We start from the raw sequence: 15,034 nt of genomic DNA on the forward strand, positions 1-15,034 counted from the left end.
AAATGGCTCCTGTGTTTCAGTTGCCGTTCTTAAGAAATCGGTCCAAAATCTTTAGCTTAAATAGCAAGGTATTGAGGAGGAGGCAATTTTAATATAAGAAATAATCTTTGTTCCTTTAATTTCTAATATTGCTCCTTACTATCAGTTAAAAAACTTGTTTTTAATTTAATGTCTAGTTGTTTTTCAAATAATCACGGTAAACTCCACCGTGGAATTTCATCCCGCTTCCATACAGTCTCATCCTTGCCAAAAATACCCCCCCCTTAAAGTTTCTTGCCGGCGATTTAGCCTGAAAATAGCCCCCGGGTAATTTCCCTGGAACATCTCCACATGCAAAATTGAGTTGCCAAAGATAATGTAAGACAATTATCTTATCTTGGAAAATTGTACTTATCGGTTGTATGCTTTAATTTTGTGTAAATTAATTTGAACTTCATCAAGTAAAGTTCTAAAATATTTTCTTAATTATAAACATTTATGTCTTTATTCATGTACGTTTGAGCTATCACTCCGCTCTTCGGAAACTAAGCTTTAAAATTGTCTTTAGTTAATTGGAAAAGAGATATTACTGTCTTTTATTTCCTTTGTAAAAAAAACGTTTACCTTAATTCTAATGGTTTATAGTCCAATTACGGTTTCTGGTTAATTTTTGTGGTGCACTTTTGGTAGCCAGTCTCATTATTCCTTCTGCTTATGTCAGAAGGTGAAGCCAAATAACGCCTTTTTTTTACCCGTAACTGCTCAATCCAATTGTGAGCAACTAAAGAGAACGACAAGCCTAATTGGTTCTTTTGACTGAAATTTTAAGCCAGTAAAAAGAACAAAAGGTTTCCTAAAAGTAAGCTCTCTTTTTCTCAGATTTACTTTAACTTATGGAACTACACCCATTTGATTCAGTAGATAAAATAAATATATATGAATATGTTTAAATTATGTAATAGATAATTCAAAACAACCTACAACCAAATTTGACTTACAATCCCCTCCCCAGAGAGACTAAAAGGGCTATACCATTAATTTGAAGAAGAAAACACTTTCAAAGAATTTTTAGAACAGTAGGATGACAATTTAAGTACAAACAGTGAGTATTTAGTCACATGCTAATGTGTTTATTTCGAGGGAGGCTTTGTTCGTCGTAACCTCCCAAAACCGTCAAATTATGTAAAATAGAAAATTCGCAAGGAATTTGACATTTCAGAGGGGAAATTTCCCATGCCTGTAAACATTCGCTCGCAAGTCAGAATTAACTAAAATAACCTTATCTATTAAAGTATTTTTTTGTTCAGCGTGATAAGATGTTCCGCAATAATTCGTCACTGTGCCGAACCTAAAATAAACTACGCACTTTACACGTACTTCCTATTGTTCCAAGAAATTACTAATTCTTTTTTTCCTTGTTTGTACTTTTTTGTACGGAAAACAACACGGTTTTATCAGATATATTTTAGCCGCATGCATTTTAACTATGACAGTCACAAAAAAGTATTGGTAATGTTCGAAAAAATGTTTTTATCTGAAGAGTGTAATAGATTTTCAAATATTGAACCTTTTTTACATATTTATGCGTTTATTTTATACTTTATGGGTTGGGAAAAAATAACTCGCCTGCTTTCCGTCAGAGCGGCTTCTACTTCTTCAGCTATAAAAGATTAGACCTTCTTCAAATAATGATTTTTTTTTTTTCTTTTTTAATAGAGGCGTGAGCCTATCACTTCTCTAAGGACTTTGTTCATGAGGAATTATTGTAAGAGAGACCACTCATTGAAAATTGCAAAAAATAGGTTAATCGCAAGCAGGGTCTATCCCGGATTTTTTCTAGGGGGAGGGGGTTACAAAAGAATTTTTCGGAGGGGGGGGTACGAAAAAAATTTTTTAAACGCATCAAAACTGTGTTTATGTTCATTTTTTGTTGTGTTTTCACGAGTGGGACAAACATTTTGGGGGAGGTGGGTTCAAACCCCTAACCCCCTGGATACGGCATTGATCCTAAGGATATTATAATCAATTAAAACGAAACTCGTAAAAATTTGACCCTGCGCACGTTCTGGACATCATTAAGTAAAAAAAATTACAAACTATGAACATAAATGAGCCATCCCAGGAACTTTGATTTGACCCACATAGACCTAAATGTACGTAATATACTTTTTTAATGCTTAGTTGGAATGAGGTCGTCCCAATTACACGAGGTCTGTGTTTACTCATCTTAGACTATGTCTATCCCAAAAACCTAATTTGTTTCAATTATCCTCTGATTAAATACATTCCCAAGTTTTTTTTTTCTTTCCCACTTTGTTGTGGTAATTAACCCTGAGTGACCACACGTGAACTCTTCATTAAAGGGAGTTCTCAAAATAATGTCGTGATCCAGAAAAGACCAGCCTCTTTGCTGCGCTGTTTTTCTTAGGACGCTGCGCTATTAAAGTTAAACTTGATATATATGCCACAATCAGATCAGAATTGATGGACTGAACTGCATTTGCTTGCTTGTGTTCGAGCAGAATAAATAACGTATTAATATCAGTGAGGACTTGGAGATTTGGTGAGTAGAATTTCTAGTGAAAAAGAATATTCGGTGAGTAGGAATTGCGAGTATTTTGTAAGCCAAGTAAACTTCGTGGAGTGGTTTGTGCTCAGCTTCGATGGTATTAAGCTGCGTTTATGCACTGTCCGTTTTGGATTAATATCGGGCACAATGGGTATTCTATTCAAGCCTTATAGGGGATAAAATCGGGAAGACTGAAGATAAAGTTGGTCTTCCGTCGCTTCTATCGAGCGACTAAAAAGAAATTGGATGCTGAATCAACATTATTAAGACTACCCTGTAGTTATGCTCTATTAGACCCTCAATTCAAAACAATATCCATTTACTTATAATTGTAACTATCTAGTTTAAGCCCCACCACTTCTTAGAATAAAAAAATAAAATAAAATGATTTTTTATTACGCTTTCCATTTATCAGACTTTCAGAATTACTTCCAGAGTCACACCGTCCCTGCCCCCTCCCCAACAGCCTGGAATAAGCCCTAAGCCATATAGAAAGATTTGCTTATTTTGTTTGGTATTGTTTTGAACTAGTATTATTTTGTATTAAGCGCCAACAGCTGATGAGAAACAAGCACATGAAATGATGTAAACCAACCAAATCAGCGAACCTGTGAATCTGGGCTATGGCCTATAGCGTATTGCAGGAAATAGGTAGTTTTTAAGAGTTATTTAGTTACTAAAAGTTAAATTTAGTAAACCTGATATAGACACAATCTCATCTGGAACAGAGTCCTGACTACACCCTTGCCTTGAGTATTCTTTAGTGTATTCTTGCAAGTACATATATATATATATATATATATATATATATATATATATATATATATATATATATATATATATATATATATATATATATATATATATATATATATATATATATATATATATATATATATATATATATATATATATATATATATATATATATATATATATATATATATATATATATATATATTTTGTGTGTGTTTGTGCTGTTGCATTGGTGATTTCTCTTTTCATGATATATATATATATATATATATATATATATATATATATATATATATATATATATATATATATATGTATATATATATATATATATATATATATATATATATATATATATATATATATATATATATATATATAAATAAGGGCTGTTGAAAATCTTTACCAAAAGTAAACAGAAAAGTTTAGTTTGGTTTGAACCTTAAATTTCTGGGCACAATTTGAAATCTTTTTGGAACTTTAAATGTAACTTTTGTTTTACTTTTAGTTTGATGCGATTATTCATTTGAATTAGTTTCACATTATTCAAACCCTTGATCATATTAAATAATTCCGTGCTCATAGAACCCTGTAAAACTAGTGCTTTACTATGTCAATAAAAAGACATCTAGACAGGCAAGAATTGATCAAATTCATGGATCATTTATTCAAAGGGTCAGTAGAAATCAAACAATTTGCCAATGGTCCATGAATTTGCTTAGAACTAAGGTCTTTCGTATACCCAAGACGTTCCCTATGCCCAATACCTTCCCTATATCCAAGTTTATTTATTCTTTTATTCCAAGTCTTTTATTCTATAAAGAAATTACTTATTGTGCGTTTATCTAGTTCAATGTAGGACTTCTTTCAAAATATCCACAAAACTGTCAATTTTTTGATGAATTAACATCCGATCGGTCTTCCTTTTTAAGTCCCTTGTTTGCAGGTTTGTATTGTTAAAAAGTCCAATGTGAATAGTTGATTCTATAATAGTTAAGGGACTAACATGTGCAAAATAGAGGGTTTAAAGACATCACCATGGAACAATTCTCCTCGTTTAATAACCCAACAACTTGATTGGCACTGGATGGTCCACAATCGGTTATTGTCTTTGATTATGTCCAAATCATACAAACAAATAATCAACTGAATGGCGTGAATATTTACATAACCCTAACCGCATTTGAGGTTGATACACTTTGTAATAAGTAATAATTAACTCAAGCTTTCTTGACTGATATTATAGCGGAATTTTGCGTAAATATAGCCCCCTTTAACCATGAATGAAGCCACCAATTGTAAAAACATCAATGACCGTGACTGCTGCTTCAATACTTCAAGGCATGAACAAATGACTTGATTAAGAATAAGAGAAGGTGAATAAAAATCACTAGTTTTTAGTAGTTTTTATTGATAATGGGAAATCGTGGGAGGTTACACCCTCATTCCAATGCATATTTGTTGTACTTATCAATAAAGAAAGCATATGTATATATAAACATATATATATATATATATATATATATATATATATATATATATATATATATATATATATATATATATATATATATATATATATATATATATATATATATATATATATATATATATATATATATATATATATATATATATATATATATATTATATATATATATATATTATATATTTATATTATATATTATATATATATATATATATATATATATATATATTATATATATATATATATATTATATATTTATATTATATATTTATATATATATATATATATATATATATGTATATATATATATATATATTATATATATATATGTATATATATAAATGTATGTATATATATATATATATATATATATATATATATATATATATATATATATATATATATATATATATATATATATATATATATATATATATATGTATGTATAAATATATATTACTTATGTGAAGGCTGGAGTCAATACAAATAATTTTAAATACTACTAAAAGTTGGCAATAATAAACTAAATTAATATTGCAGACCAAACATAGTGAGTAGATTTTTTTTTTAACCAAAAAATATACTTAAGAAGAAACTTATAAATTGAATTTCCTCTGCAAATTAGCATTAATGTTGGAGTCGGAGCTCTTATTTCTTTAAAGAAAATGTAAGGAGTCTGAGCAGCTCCTTTGATAACCCCTACATCCATGACCGCTGGGGTTGACGCAAACTAGGGTCTGAGTGAAGTTACCCTCCTGCTCCATAGCAAATTATGTCCCTGTTAGATACCTAAAAAGGGGCGGGGGAGCTGCTAAGACATCTGTTTGCTCCGGATTTTGGAGATATCAAAAAGAGTGGACTTTTCCTTCTTTTTTTTCTCTTGATCATTTAGTTTTCACGAAGAAGCCTCTTTAATGCAGCCCCTATCCCCTCCTCTTAAGAAAATACGAGCATTTACGAGAGGAAATTTCTATTACACCCATTGTTATATGGTTTATATTTTTAGTGTTTCTTTTCCTTCTCCCCTTTTTCTTACTAAAAATACTCTCTTTATGTTTTAGTGCATAATGGGAAAATATACGTATGAAGCTAGTGCAATTGTGTTCACTATAAGTTTCCTTATGATGATTTCAAGTCCTCCAGTGGATGGTCATGCCTTGGGGCATCATCTTAGTAAGCGTTCATTCTTTGATCTACAATGCAAAGGGTATTATGATAAACAGATCTTTGCTAAATTGGATCGTGTTTGCTATGACTGCTATAATATCTTTCGGGACCCTGAGATCCATCAACTTTGCAGGTAAGTGTCTTTGCATAATTTCCACCCATGGGGACTAAGCTCCTCAGTCCACTAATTTGCAGGATCTAACCCTCCCATCCCCCCAGGGGAATACTATACTATGGGACAGGAGCGGGGAGTAACTATCCCTCCAGACTCAGAGTTGCCCCACCAGGCCCCAGTTTCCCCCCCCCCCCATCCCTGAGCTGAAAGCTAGTTTCTTCAAAAATCTTGTCAAAACTCAGATAAGCCTGCATAATTTAAGCATCCAGAGAAGCAGACAAGTTTTCTTTAGTATGCCTTTGCCTTTATGGTACTGTTTGGCTCATTTTTCAGTTTCATTTTCACTTAATTTGGGAATATTGGCTCCAACTTTTCCCTCCTCCCTTTAGAACTTTGACAAAATTATGCAACTGCCCCCACCCCCCTGCTCCCTGAGAAGCTTTTAGAATCTCTTTCAAGATTCTTGCTGCATACTTCTAGTAATATTTAGGCTTTCATATTAGTATTTTCGTTAATCTAATCATTAAGAATAATTAAGAATAATCATTAGGTCAATCATTAGAATCCCTTTTTTTTTACTTCACCGATCGTTAACAAGTAGATGACAAGTAGTTGACATGAGAAAGAAAAAAAAAAGTCCATTGTCTTGCAAATTTTTGTTGTGATTCAGTTATTGGATCCATCCCTTAACAAATTCCATGAATTTAGCTAGATCACATGTTAATGCAAGAAACAAATGTAATAGGGAAGTTTCTACTCTAAAAAAAAGCTTAGACCCTTAATATTTCTAAATATATTTCATTTGTTCGGTATAATGACAGCTCCTTATCTTGTATTTGTATGAAATCCTTGTTCAGGATTTGTATGAAATTAGTTCAAGTGAAGCAAACTAGTCTTACCAAAGAAGAATTTTCAAAATACAAACAATGCAAAATAATAGACCAGGTTAACAATAAGCCAGGCACCTTTATTTTTGCCCGGAAGCGAAATCATTATTTTTTGTGTCCGCTATGCGTTAGTAAAAAAAAAATTGAAGGCGCAGTTATAATTAGAAACACATAATAAAAACTGTTTTAGTCATAATTACCTATTATTTATTTTTATGATAAAGAGCTTTGTCTAGTAATACACAGCCATCTGGAACCAATTACATAGTTATCTATTCACCAAATTACAGGGGACTACTTGTCAAACGTCTTGTGAATTGTAGCCTTCGTTTTTTACTAGCTTAAAATTTAACTCAGGTGAACCAATCAAATGTAATTTTACTTGCTTTTTCGGTAAATGTTTAGTTTCGTCACAAGTGCTGCGAAGTAGCATAGTTTCCGGTTTAGAGCACTTAGAAATGCTAATTCTAGAAGCGCATCCATTTCTGGTTGACCCTCCTCCTCCTTGTTGCAAACTAAAAATGCGTAAAGTGGGCTTGCTTACAGGTAACATTACCAATAGAGCGAAGCGTATTAGTCCATGAGCCCCGCGGTCAGCGGGCGAGGTCTGTATTCTATATTTATTTAATTAACCTCGTTTGAGTTTTTTTTATATTTTTATCACTCTTTGTTGAATAAATATAGAATACAAACCTCGCCCCGCTGCCCGAGGGGCTCATGGACTAATACGCTTCGCTCTATAGGCAATGTTACCTGTAAGCAAGCTCACTTTATGCATTTTTAGTCTCGTTGGAGAAGGATTTGAGAAAGCTAAAAATGGATGCGCTTCTCTAATAATGACAAAGAAACAATATGCGATCATCAGAATCTTGCTATATGCAGTAATACGCAGTTTAGACAGCTTGTGACGAAACTAAACATTTACCGCTTTTTCTTTCCTGGCTTTAAATTTTATATAAGAAAACAGGTAAGAAAATCTGAGTTTTTAAAAGCAAAGTTATTTGGCCTTCCTCTGTAACACAAGCTTAAGGAATGGAACATGTCAAAAATCTTATGACCTCCTTTTTTTAGATAAGCTTAAGGAATTAGGGCCAGAGGCGCCATTTGGGGTGGGCAAATGCCCACCCCAGATTTTCCAGGGGGCCCAAGCTTCCACCAAAAAGGGCCCTTTTCCGACCATAATTATCCATTATGTCCAGTATAATCCATTCTGTTCAAATGAGTTGAACTAACTGCACGCCTATTAGCCAAAGAGCATAATTACCTGACGACCCTTGGGGTATTACGCTATTTGTTATTAATCATTGTAAACTTTGAAAGTAGGTTAGATTCATAATAAAAGTCTCAAGTTCTGTCAAATGCCCCATACCCACCCCAAGATTTGGCCCAAACGGCGCCTCTGATTAGGGCAGATCCAGGGGTTGTTTTTAAGGGCATGTGCCCTCCAGAATGTCAAAAATTCCACAAATTACATGGTCAAGTCAAGCTTGTATAGTCAAGCTTTGGAAAGAAAAATTTAAGTTTTATATGGGTTTCAATGCCTTAGTCCTGCTTTAAGCCGTTGCGTTGCGTTGGTTTTTGCGTTGTGTGTCCCTCGCTTGAATATTTTTTCATAATCTAACTGGTATATTTCACCTGGTTTTGTGACATTTTTTAAGCGAGGAGGAGGAATCACGGAAAAGTGTAAGAGTTCCTAAGACTAGGGTCATTTTACAACTATCGGACAAGCACTTAACACAATGATGTTACAGCACACAGCTTTGATAGCACTTAATCACTTTTATATTTTAGGGCAGATTGTTTCACTACGAAGTATTTCAAGGCATGCAAAGACACTTTAATGCTAGCAGAGGACGACGAAACCATTAAAGATTGGCTTAATGTTATTCACGGTCACGTTGCATTCTAATTGCACATCTGCTCACTGAAATATACTTAATTATTCTATATAGGTATTTCACATTCACTCACTGCTTCACAAGCTTTTTATTTGATTCTGAGAACTAGGTCTTTAACATTGGCTATTTCCATAAAAAAAAGAAATCAGTCCTAATTGATTAACTATATGTATAGTAAGACTTGACTGATTGTCGTCATAAGCAATTTTTGATTCTTTTCTCACTCTCTTTTTAGCCATCTTTGTTTGGACATTCTTTTTCTCAGAATTGAAAAACGCATGCTTTTTTGCAACATAGTCAATTTGCTTATTATGCACATGGGTAGTACGTACATTGAATCTTGTTCTGAGAGGAGGTGGTGGTATTTACAATGTGAATTTGGAGGGTCAACACTTTCCACCACCCAGTGAACATTCCAGACCTCATCATGTGCCCACAGCGTAGTCACACGTAGCAAACTTCTGCCGCGCATGCGACAGTCCTTACGACTTTTTGAATCGTTTTGCCCTGCTCGGCATGCGCCACCTGGCGTACCTGATTTTCTAAAATTTGGGGATCCTTCTTGTAAACTATACGGAAACTAAATGAAAATAGGGAAAACTGGTTGTTTGAGGGAGCTTTGACGATTTAAAACTGATTGATCAGAAAATGTAAAAACTATAAAAGGTACTTGTAACTAAAGGAAACACACTCAAGAATTACGCTTAGGTTAAATCTGAGAAAACCGGTTTCATAGTCACAAAGACAAGTGACAAAACAGATGGGAAATATACAATTTGGGCTATATATTTGTAAATTAGGGGTAGGTGACGTATTTAACAGTGTAAAGTTAGAAAACCGTCCAACTGTCTAGGGTTAAACGGGAAGCAGATCTTCCTCGTCTGGGGTGGAAAGATGTCATAAAGAAATATTTAAAGGAAATGAGAACTTCTTGGGAGGGTGAAAAAAGGGAGGCTCTAAATAGAGAGCTTGGTGCTGAGGTGAGTTGTTAGTAGTAGTCGTAGTAGTAGAAGTTAGAAAACAATACTTAGCCTACTTCATAATATACAGAACAGTTGCAGCTAACATATTTTGCATGCTGACCCGCTATACTTTACCCCCACCCTTAATGTGCAAATATATAGCTCAAACCATATATTTCGAGTCTATTCTAATACTTGTCTAACCTAAGCGTAATTCATGTGGGTTTTCGTTTAATTAACTAGAACCCTATAAATTAGGTACGAAGCTTCTAGCTAACCCCCCCCCCCCACTCACACCTCTGTGTGAGTGGGGGGCTACCTCACACCTCTCTACCCCTGTTAATTATTGGCAACAATAATTCTTCGTATAGGGGGGTTACCTCACACCTATGTGCCCTATTCACTACTGGTAACAATAATTCTTCGTATAGGATGCAGCAATCATATATTTGTAATATTTGTCATGTTATAAGCTATCAACCAAATTAATAGTTGTAGTAGATTTCAGCTTCTTGTATTTATGAAATTTTCATTTTTGATACTTATTTTATTCATTGGTGCTTTTTCCCCAAAACCACACTGCCTTTTCTATGATGAAACAAATAAAAGTCTCAAATAGGGACAGGTTCTTTTATTAGACAGTAAAATAAATATATAAGTGTATATATATATATATATATATATATATATATATATATATATATATATATATATATATATATATATATATATATATATATATATATATATATATATATATATATATATATATATATATATATATATATATATATATATATATATATATATATGACATTCGGTCATCATCATCAGTAGAGTACCTAATTCTACTGATGATGATGACCAACTGTGTCATCAAACTGTCTAGAGCTTTTTTATATATATTTATTTTACTCTCTAATAAAGTGACCTGTCCCTATTTGGAACTCTTATTTGTATCGTCATTTTATTCACTCTCAGATTTTCTTTTTCATTGCTGATTGATGTTATTTAAATTATAAGATTTTGTTCACATCAAGCACTAGATGGGGGATAACAGACACATAACCAGAATAGGGGCCATCGTGTCTTTTCCTCTTCCTCTTTGTCCAAAAACTCAAGATTCTTGGTACTTTTTTACAGAATGCTTTATATTTTTTGCTTGATTTGCTTGTTTGAAATGATAAAAAAGATGAAAGGCTTAAGAGAAGACTTCGAAAGTTTTAGAGAAATATAGAACGACGCATACAGGGAACAGAGCTTAAATCTAATCGGCAGAATCGTAGCTGATGGAATAAATTGGTAGTTGGAAAGAGCTCTGTGTATGGTGGAGCATAGATTACCTATAATTTCTTGCACATCCACCAATCACCAAAGGAGCCAAATTCCAAAAGTACAAGGGAATTTATTTACATTTTAGAATCTTTATAATTCTCCCATTGGTATTTTCTCGTTTTGCAGCGCTGAAATTAATGTTTCACTTTCTTACTGTTTAGTTTTAGGTCAATTTTGTCACCCAAAAGCAATTTGTAATTTGGCTCATTTACGAAACTCAGTTGGTTCTGGCCCAAAATTGAACATATCACATAATTTACATTCTTTGCCCCGGGGGCTGTGGGGACATGGCATCCCTAGAGGCATAGCTATTCACTTTGAAACTATTTCGAATAAAATAGCTTTTTAAGACCTTTGTCAGTGTTAAGGGTTTAAATTTAATCAGCAAATCTGCAAAATTACAAAATTATAAGGAAAACCACATACATTTTAGAATTCTCCCACTAAAATTTACCTGTCCTACAACACTGGAATTAATAATTCGTCTTCTTCCTGTTATGTTTTAGGTTAATCTTCTCGCCGAAAAGCAATTTAGAATTGATTCATTCATGGTACCCAAAAAAATAGTATAGAAAATTGGGTCTATAACGCCAAAATAGGGTTCCATATATGAGTTTAGATTTTAGAACTATTTAAGTTACACAGACAGTATAACTTAATGGTAAAAAAAAGAAACATATCAGTATTTCATATTTAAGCTAAAAATATTTATTGAAACCATTTTAACCTTCAGATATAGTAGACAACATGGAAAGATCAAGTTGAGTTTTTAATGTTGTTCACTAACCTGGTCTTTACCTAAATATGTCATTCAGTCCAATACATTGCCCTTTACAATTCTAATGACTTCAATATGTTACTCCATTTAATCCCTCATATTTGAGAACAGCTCCAACTGTGCTAGAAGGCTAAAGAAATGACAAATCTCGACCGACCATCATATCTTAATGCTTACAAGATTTTTTACACTGCCCTTGACGAAGGCTGTTAACTTTCCCGTATAATTTGTGATTAAAGGACACTCGTCCACTGTCTTCTTCTACAAGTGTGTCCTGTGTGACAGTGCAGTAGCGGATCGGAATATATTGCGTTGTTTCATCAAAAGGTACACAGTTCGGTCCAATTATCGAAAGGAAAACAGGTCAAGAACCGATTACTTGGAAAACAGCTTCATCTGGTATTGCACTTCTATCTGGTACGATTTTCCTGTGGATACTATTCCTACAAATCCCTCTGTTGATTCCTTCAAAAGAAGGTTCAGCGGACATTTAAAACTTCGAGGTTACGGAACGAGGTAAAGGATTAGTGGTATATCAAATACCTTTAAGTACCTGGCGCCGTGAATATAGGAATTAAAAAAAAGTAAAAAAAAATGAAAATAAGCTCTTGATCCCTATGCAGTTGATAAATTTGAGTATTCATATAGTCAAAACTTTCTATCAGTACTTCCCATTAGTTATATATCAGTACATGATATGAGTAGCAGTACATACGAATGAACGATAATACATTATAATATACCAGAAAATATTCATTCTGTGTCTACATGCCAAGTGGTATGGTTCTATGTATCCCCCCCAAAGACGCACACAAGTTTCCCTGCAATAAAAATATTTTACTCGCTGCTTTTTATTCTCAGCTGATCATTTCATACATGATTTGACTAGTTCCTGACTATTCGATTTTGACTAATATGATTTTGACTAATTCCTTTAAAATCAGCAGTTTCCTTTACATACCCATCCTCCAATGCTTGACTAACAGTTTGCTAGTGCCCAAGAGGTCCCGTTTTAATGGTATGTTGCTTATGAAATTGCTTATGAAAGTTTTCTCGCCGTTGGGGGTTTATTTTATAATTTTAAGCGGGGGATATAAATAAAACAATTAAAACAAATGAAAGTTATTTGAAAATTCCATTATTTCAGACCTCCAGACGCTGTTCTTTTCTGAGTGAGCTAACCTCTTTACGGCACAGCCTCGATTAATTGACGGTGGTACAGCCGTCACTTACTATGGATCAATGGTCTGTAGAATGAAGTTGGCTCACATGTTTAAACTTTTTTTTGCATTTTTCTTTAATTTCTGCTTATTGAGAAATACCTCATTGAAAAAATATGTATGTAGGTACTTAAATATGCGGCACTAGCAGAAATATTTCGCTTTTCGAGGTAGTGGGTTTTGGGACTCAAACTCATCTCTTCTGAGACCAAGTGATTTTCAAAGGTCTATGGAATCCTTTTGTGTCTGAAAAAGGAATTGATTCCTATACACCTCTTTCAGGAACTTCCGCTCAACTTTTATTTTGTGGGTAGCCCGAAAATTTACAGGTGTCCAAAGAAAGAAAAACATTTAAAATTGGCAAATTGGACAAAAATATACACATCACCGAAAGAATTATATATATATATATATATATATATATATATATATATATATATATATATATATATATATATATATACATCGACGTCTTAGTGGAGGTATGGACCTAACAGCACGCTTATGTATGTGCCAGATCTTCGCTTTAAATAATCAATATCTCTTTGGGTATCACTAAGAGAATTTCACTGAGCATAACCTGTTTCTTCATCATAACAAATATAGGACAATTTTGTTAACGGTGGGATTCTCATACCCTCTGAGTATATTATTCAGTACAAATGCATATAATTTTCTTATTTTTCAGGTCTAATTGTTTCGATTCCGAGTATTTTAAAGCTTGTGCCGACGCTTTAATGATAAAAGAAGAGTTTCAAGAACTTGTGGAAAGATTGGGAAAAAAGTGAAAAGGAAGCGACGGCCAGCTTGATCTCATCTTGTTCTAGTCATGTTTTGTGTTTGATAATCCTGTTTTTTTTTTGCCGTAGATGGTACCACTTGCATCTTTAAAACACGGGCACTTGTTCGAAACAAATTGTGATAACATTCACCAATCCAATTTAGTATTTGCAAAATTTATTCAATGGTTAAACCTTCTTTGAACAATACATGATCATACTGAAGGAGAAATCTGAAATTTAAGGGCCACGTTTGATTTCATTATTTAAATGACTCGGCTAATAAGTTAATTTTTCTTGTATAAGTGGTTGCCATTCGGTTAATTATTTTCTTGCTAACTCTTTTGAAGTTAGTTTATTTTTGTAGTAGGACTATTATTACTGCCACCTCCCAAAATAATAACAATTCAGTAAGGCGTTAATATATGTTACTGAGAAGTCGCCTGAATTATTTAGTCTATTTTCCTTTTCTCCTTTTTTTTTAATTCCTCAGAACTATTCTAAAGATAAAATGTATTTGTTATATTCTTAAGAAGGTTCAAAATTGTGTGCTTTAGTTTAATCAGTACAACTTTGGACTCTCTTACGAACTAAACCCCACAGTAAATCTTTTAATCGCATTCTACCTCTCTTGAAAACCAGTGATCCAGTGTTTGGTTATGAAGGAAATTATTTTAAAGATTGTTTTTATTTTTTGTTGGAAATATATTTTGTGAATATAGTTTTTAATAAATCTTATGGAGCTGCAACGAGTTGTCTTAAATAAGACTGTGTTTTAACTGATACCTTAGAATATAGATGTATGCGTTGGTGTTGCTGAGGAGGGGCAAAGAAAGGTGGTGCATCCATAAAAATTATTGCCCCCTTGCAAAAATCGGAAAATTAGTTTAAAGATAGGCTTTTATTGAAGACCGTGAAAATACCCCTCTCCTCCCCTGAGAAATCCTTAGTTATCTCCTTGAATCTATGAATCAAAAGGTTTATTGTTTGCAGTTGGTGAATAGTGTCAATCAGCATTTTGTCACTCAACGGGTATATATTTAAGCCTAAGTTGCTGTAACTATTCTCTTACCCAGGGCACGTAAACTTGTAATCCACTC

The 15,034-nt window shown here is 33.1% G+C and overlaps 1 protein-coding gene across 3 annotated transcripts; it reads left to right on the plus strand.

Annotated features, from left to right (window-relative positions):
- Positions 1 to 1,475: 1,475 nt before the first annotated feature.
- On the plus strand, positions 1,476 to 14,683 carry LOC136032766 (ion transport peptide-like). Of its 3 annotated transcripts, none has more exons than XM_065713116.1 (4): positions 1,476 to 1,522; positions 5,855 to 6,093; positions 8,754 to 8,914; positions 13,844 to 14,683. In XM_065713116.1, exons 2-3 carry the CDS (start codon positions 5,861 to 5,863, stop codon positions 8,869 to 8,871), a joined length of 351 nt encoding a protein of 116 aa, XP_065569188.1. In that variant the 5' UTR covers positions 1,476 to 1,522; positions 5,855 to 5,860; the 3' UTR covers positions 8,872 to 8,914; positions 13,844 to 14,683. The 3 variants fall into 3 exon arrangements, with proteins under 3 accessions (XP_065569188.1, XP_065569187.1, XP_065569189.1); XM_065713115.1 differs by lacking the exon at positions 1,476 to 1,522 and adding an exon at positions 2,155 to 2,542; XM_065713117.1 differs by lacking the exons at positions 1,476 to 1,522; positions 8,754 to 8,914 and adding an exon at positions 2,156 to 2,542.
- The last annotated feature ends 351 nt before the right edge of the window (positions 14,684 to 15,034 follow it).

Source organism: Artemia franciscana, chromosome 11 (assembly GCF_032884065.1).
Source record: "Artemia franciscana chromosome 11, ASM3288406v1, whole genome shotgun sequence".
Lineage (NCBI taxonomy): Eukaryota > Metazoa > Arthropoda > Branchiopoda > Anostraca > Artemiidae > Artemia > Artemia franciscana.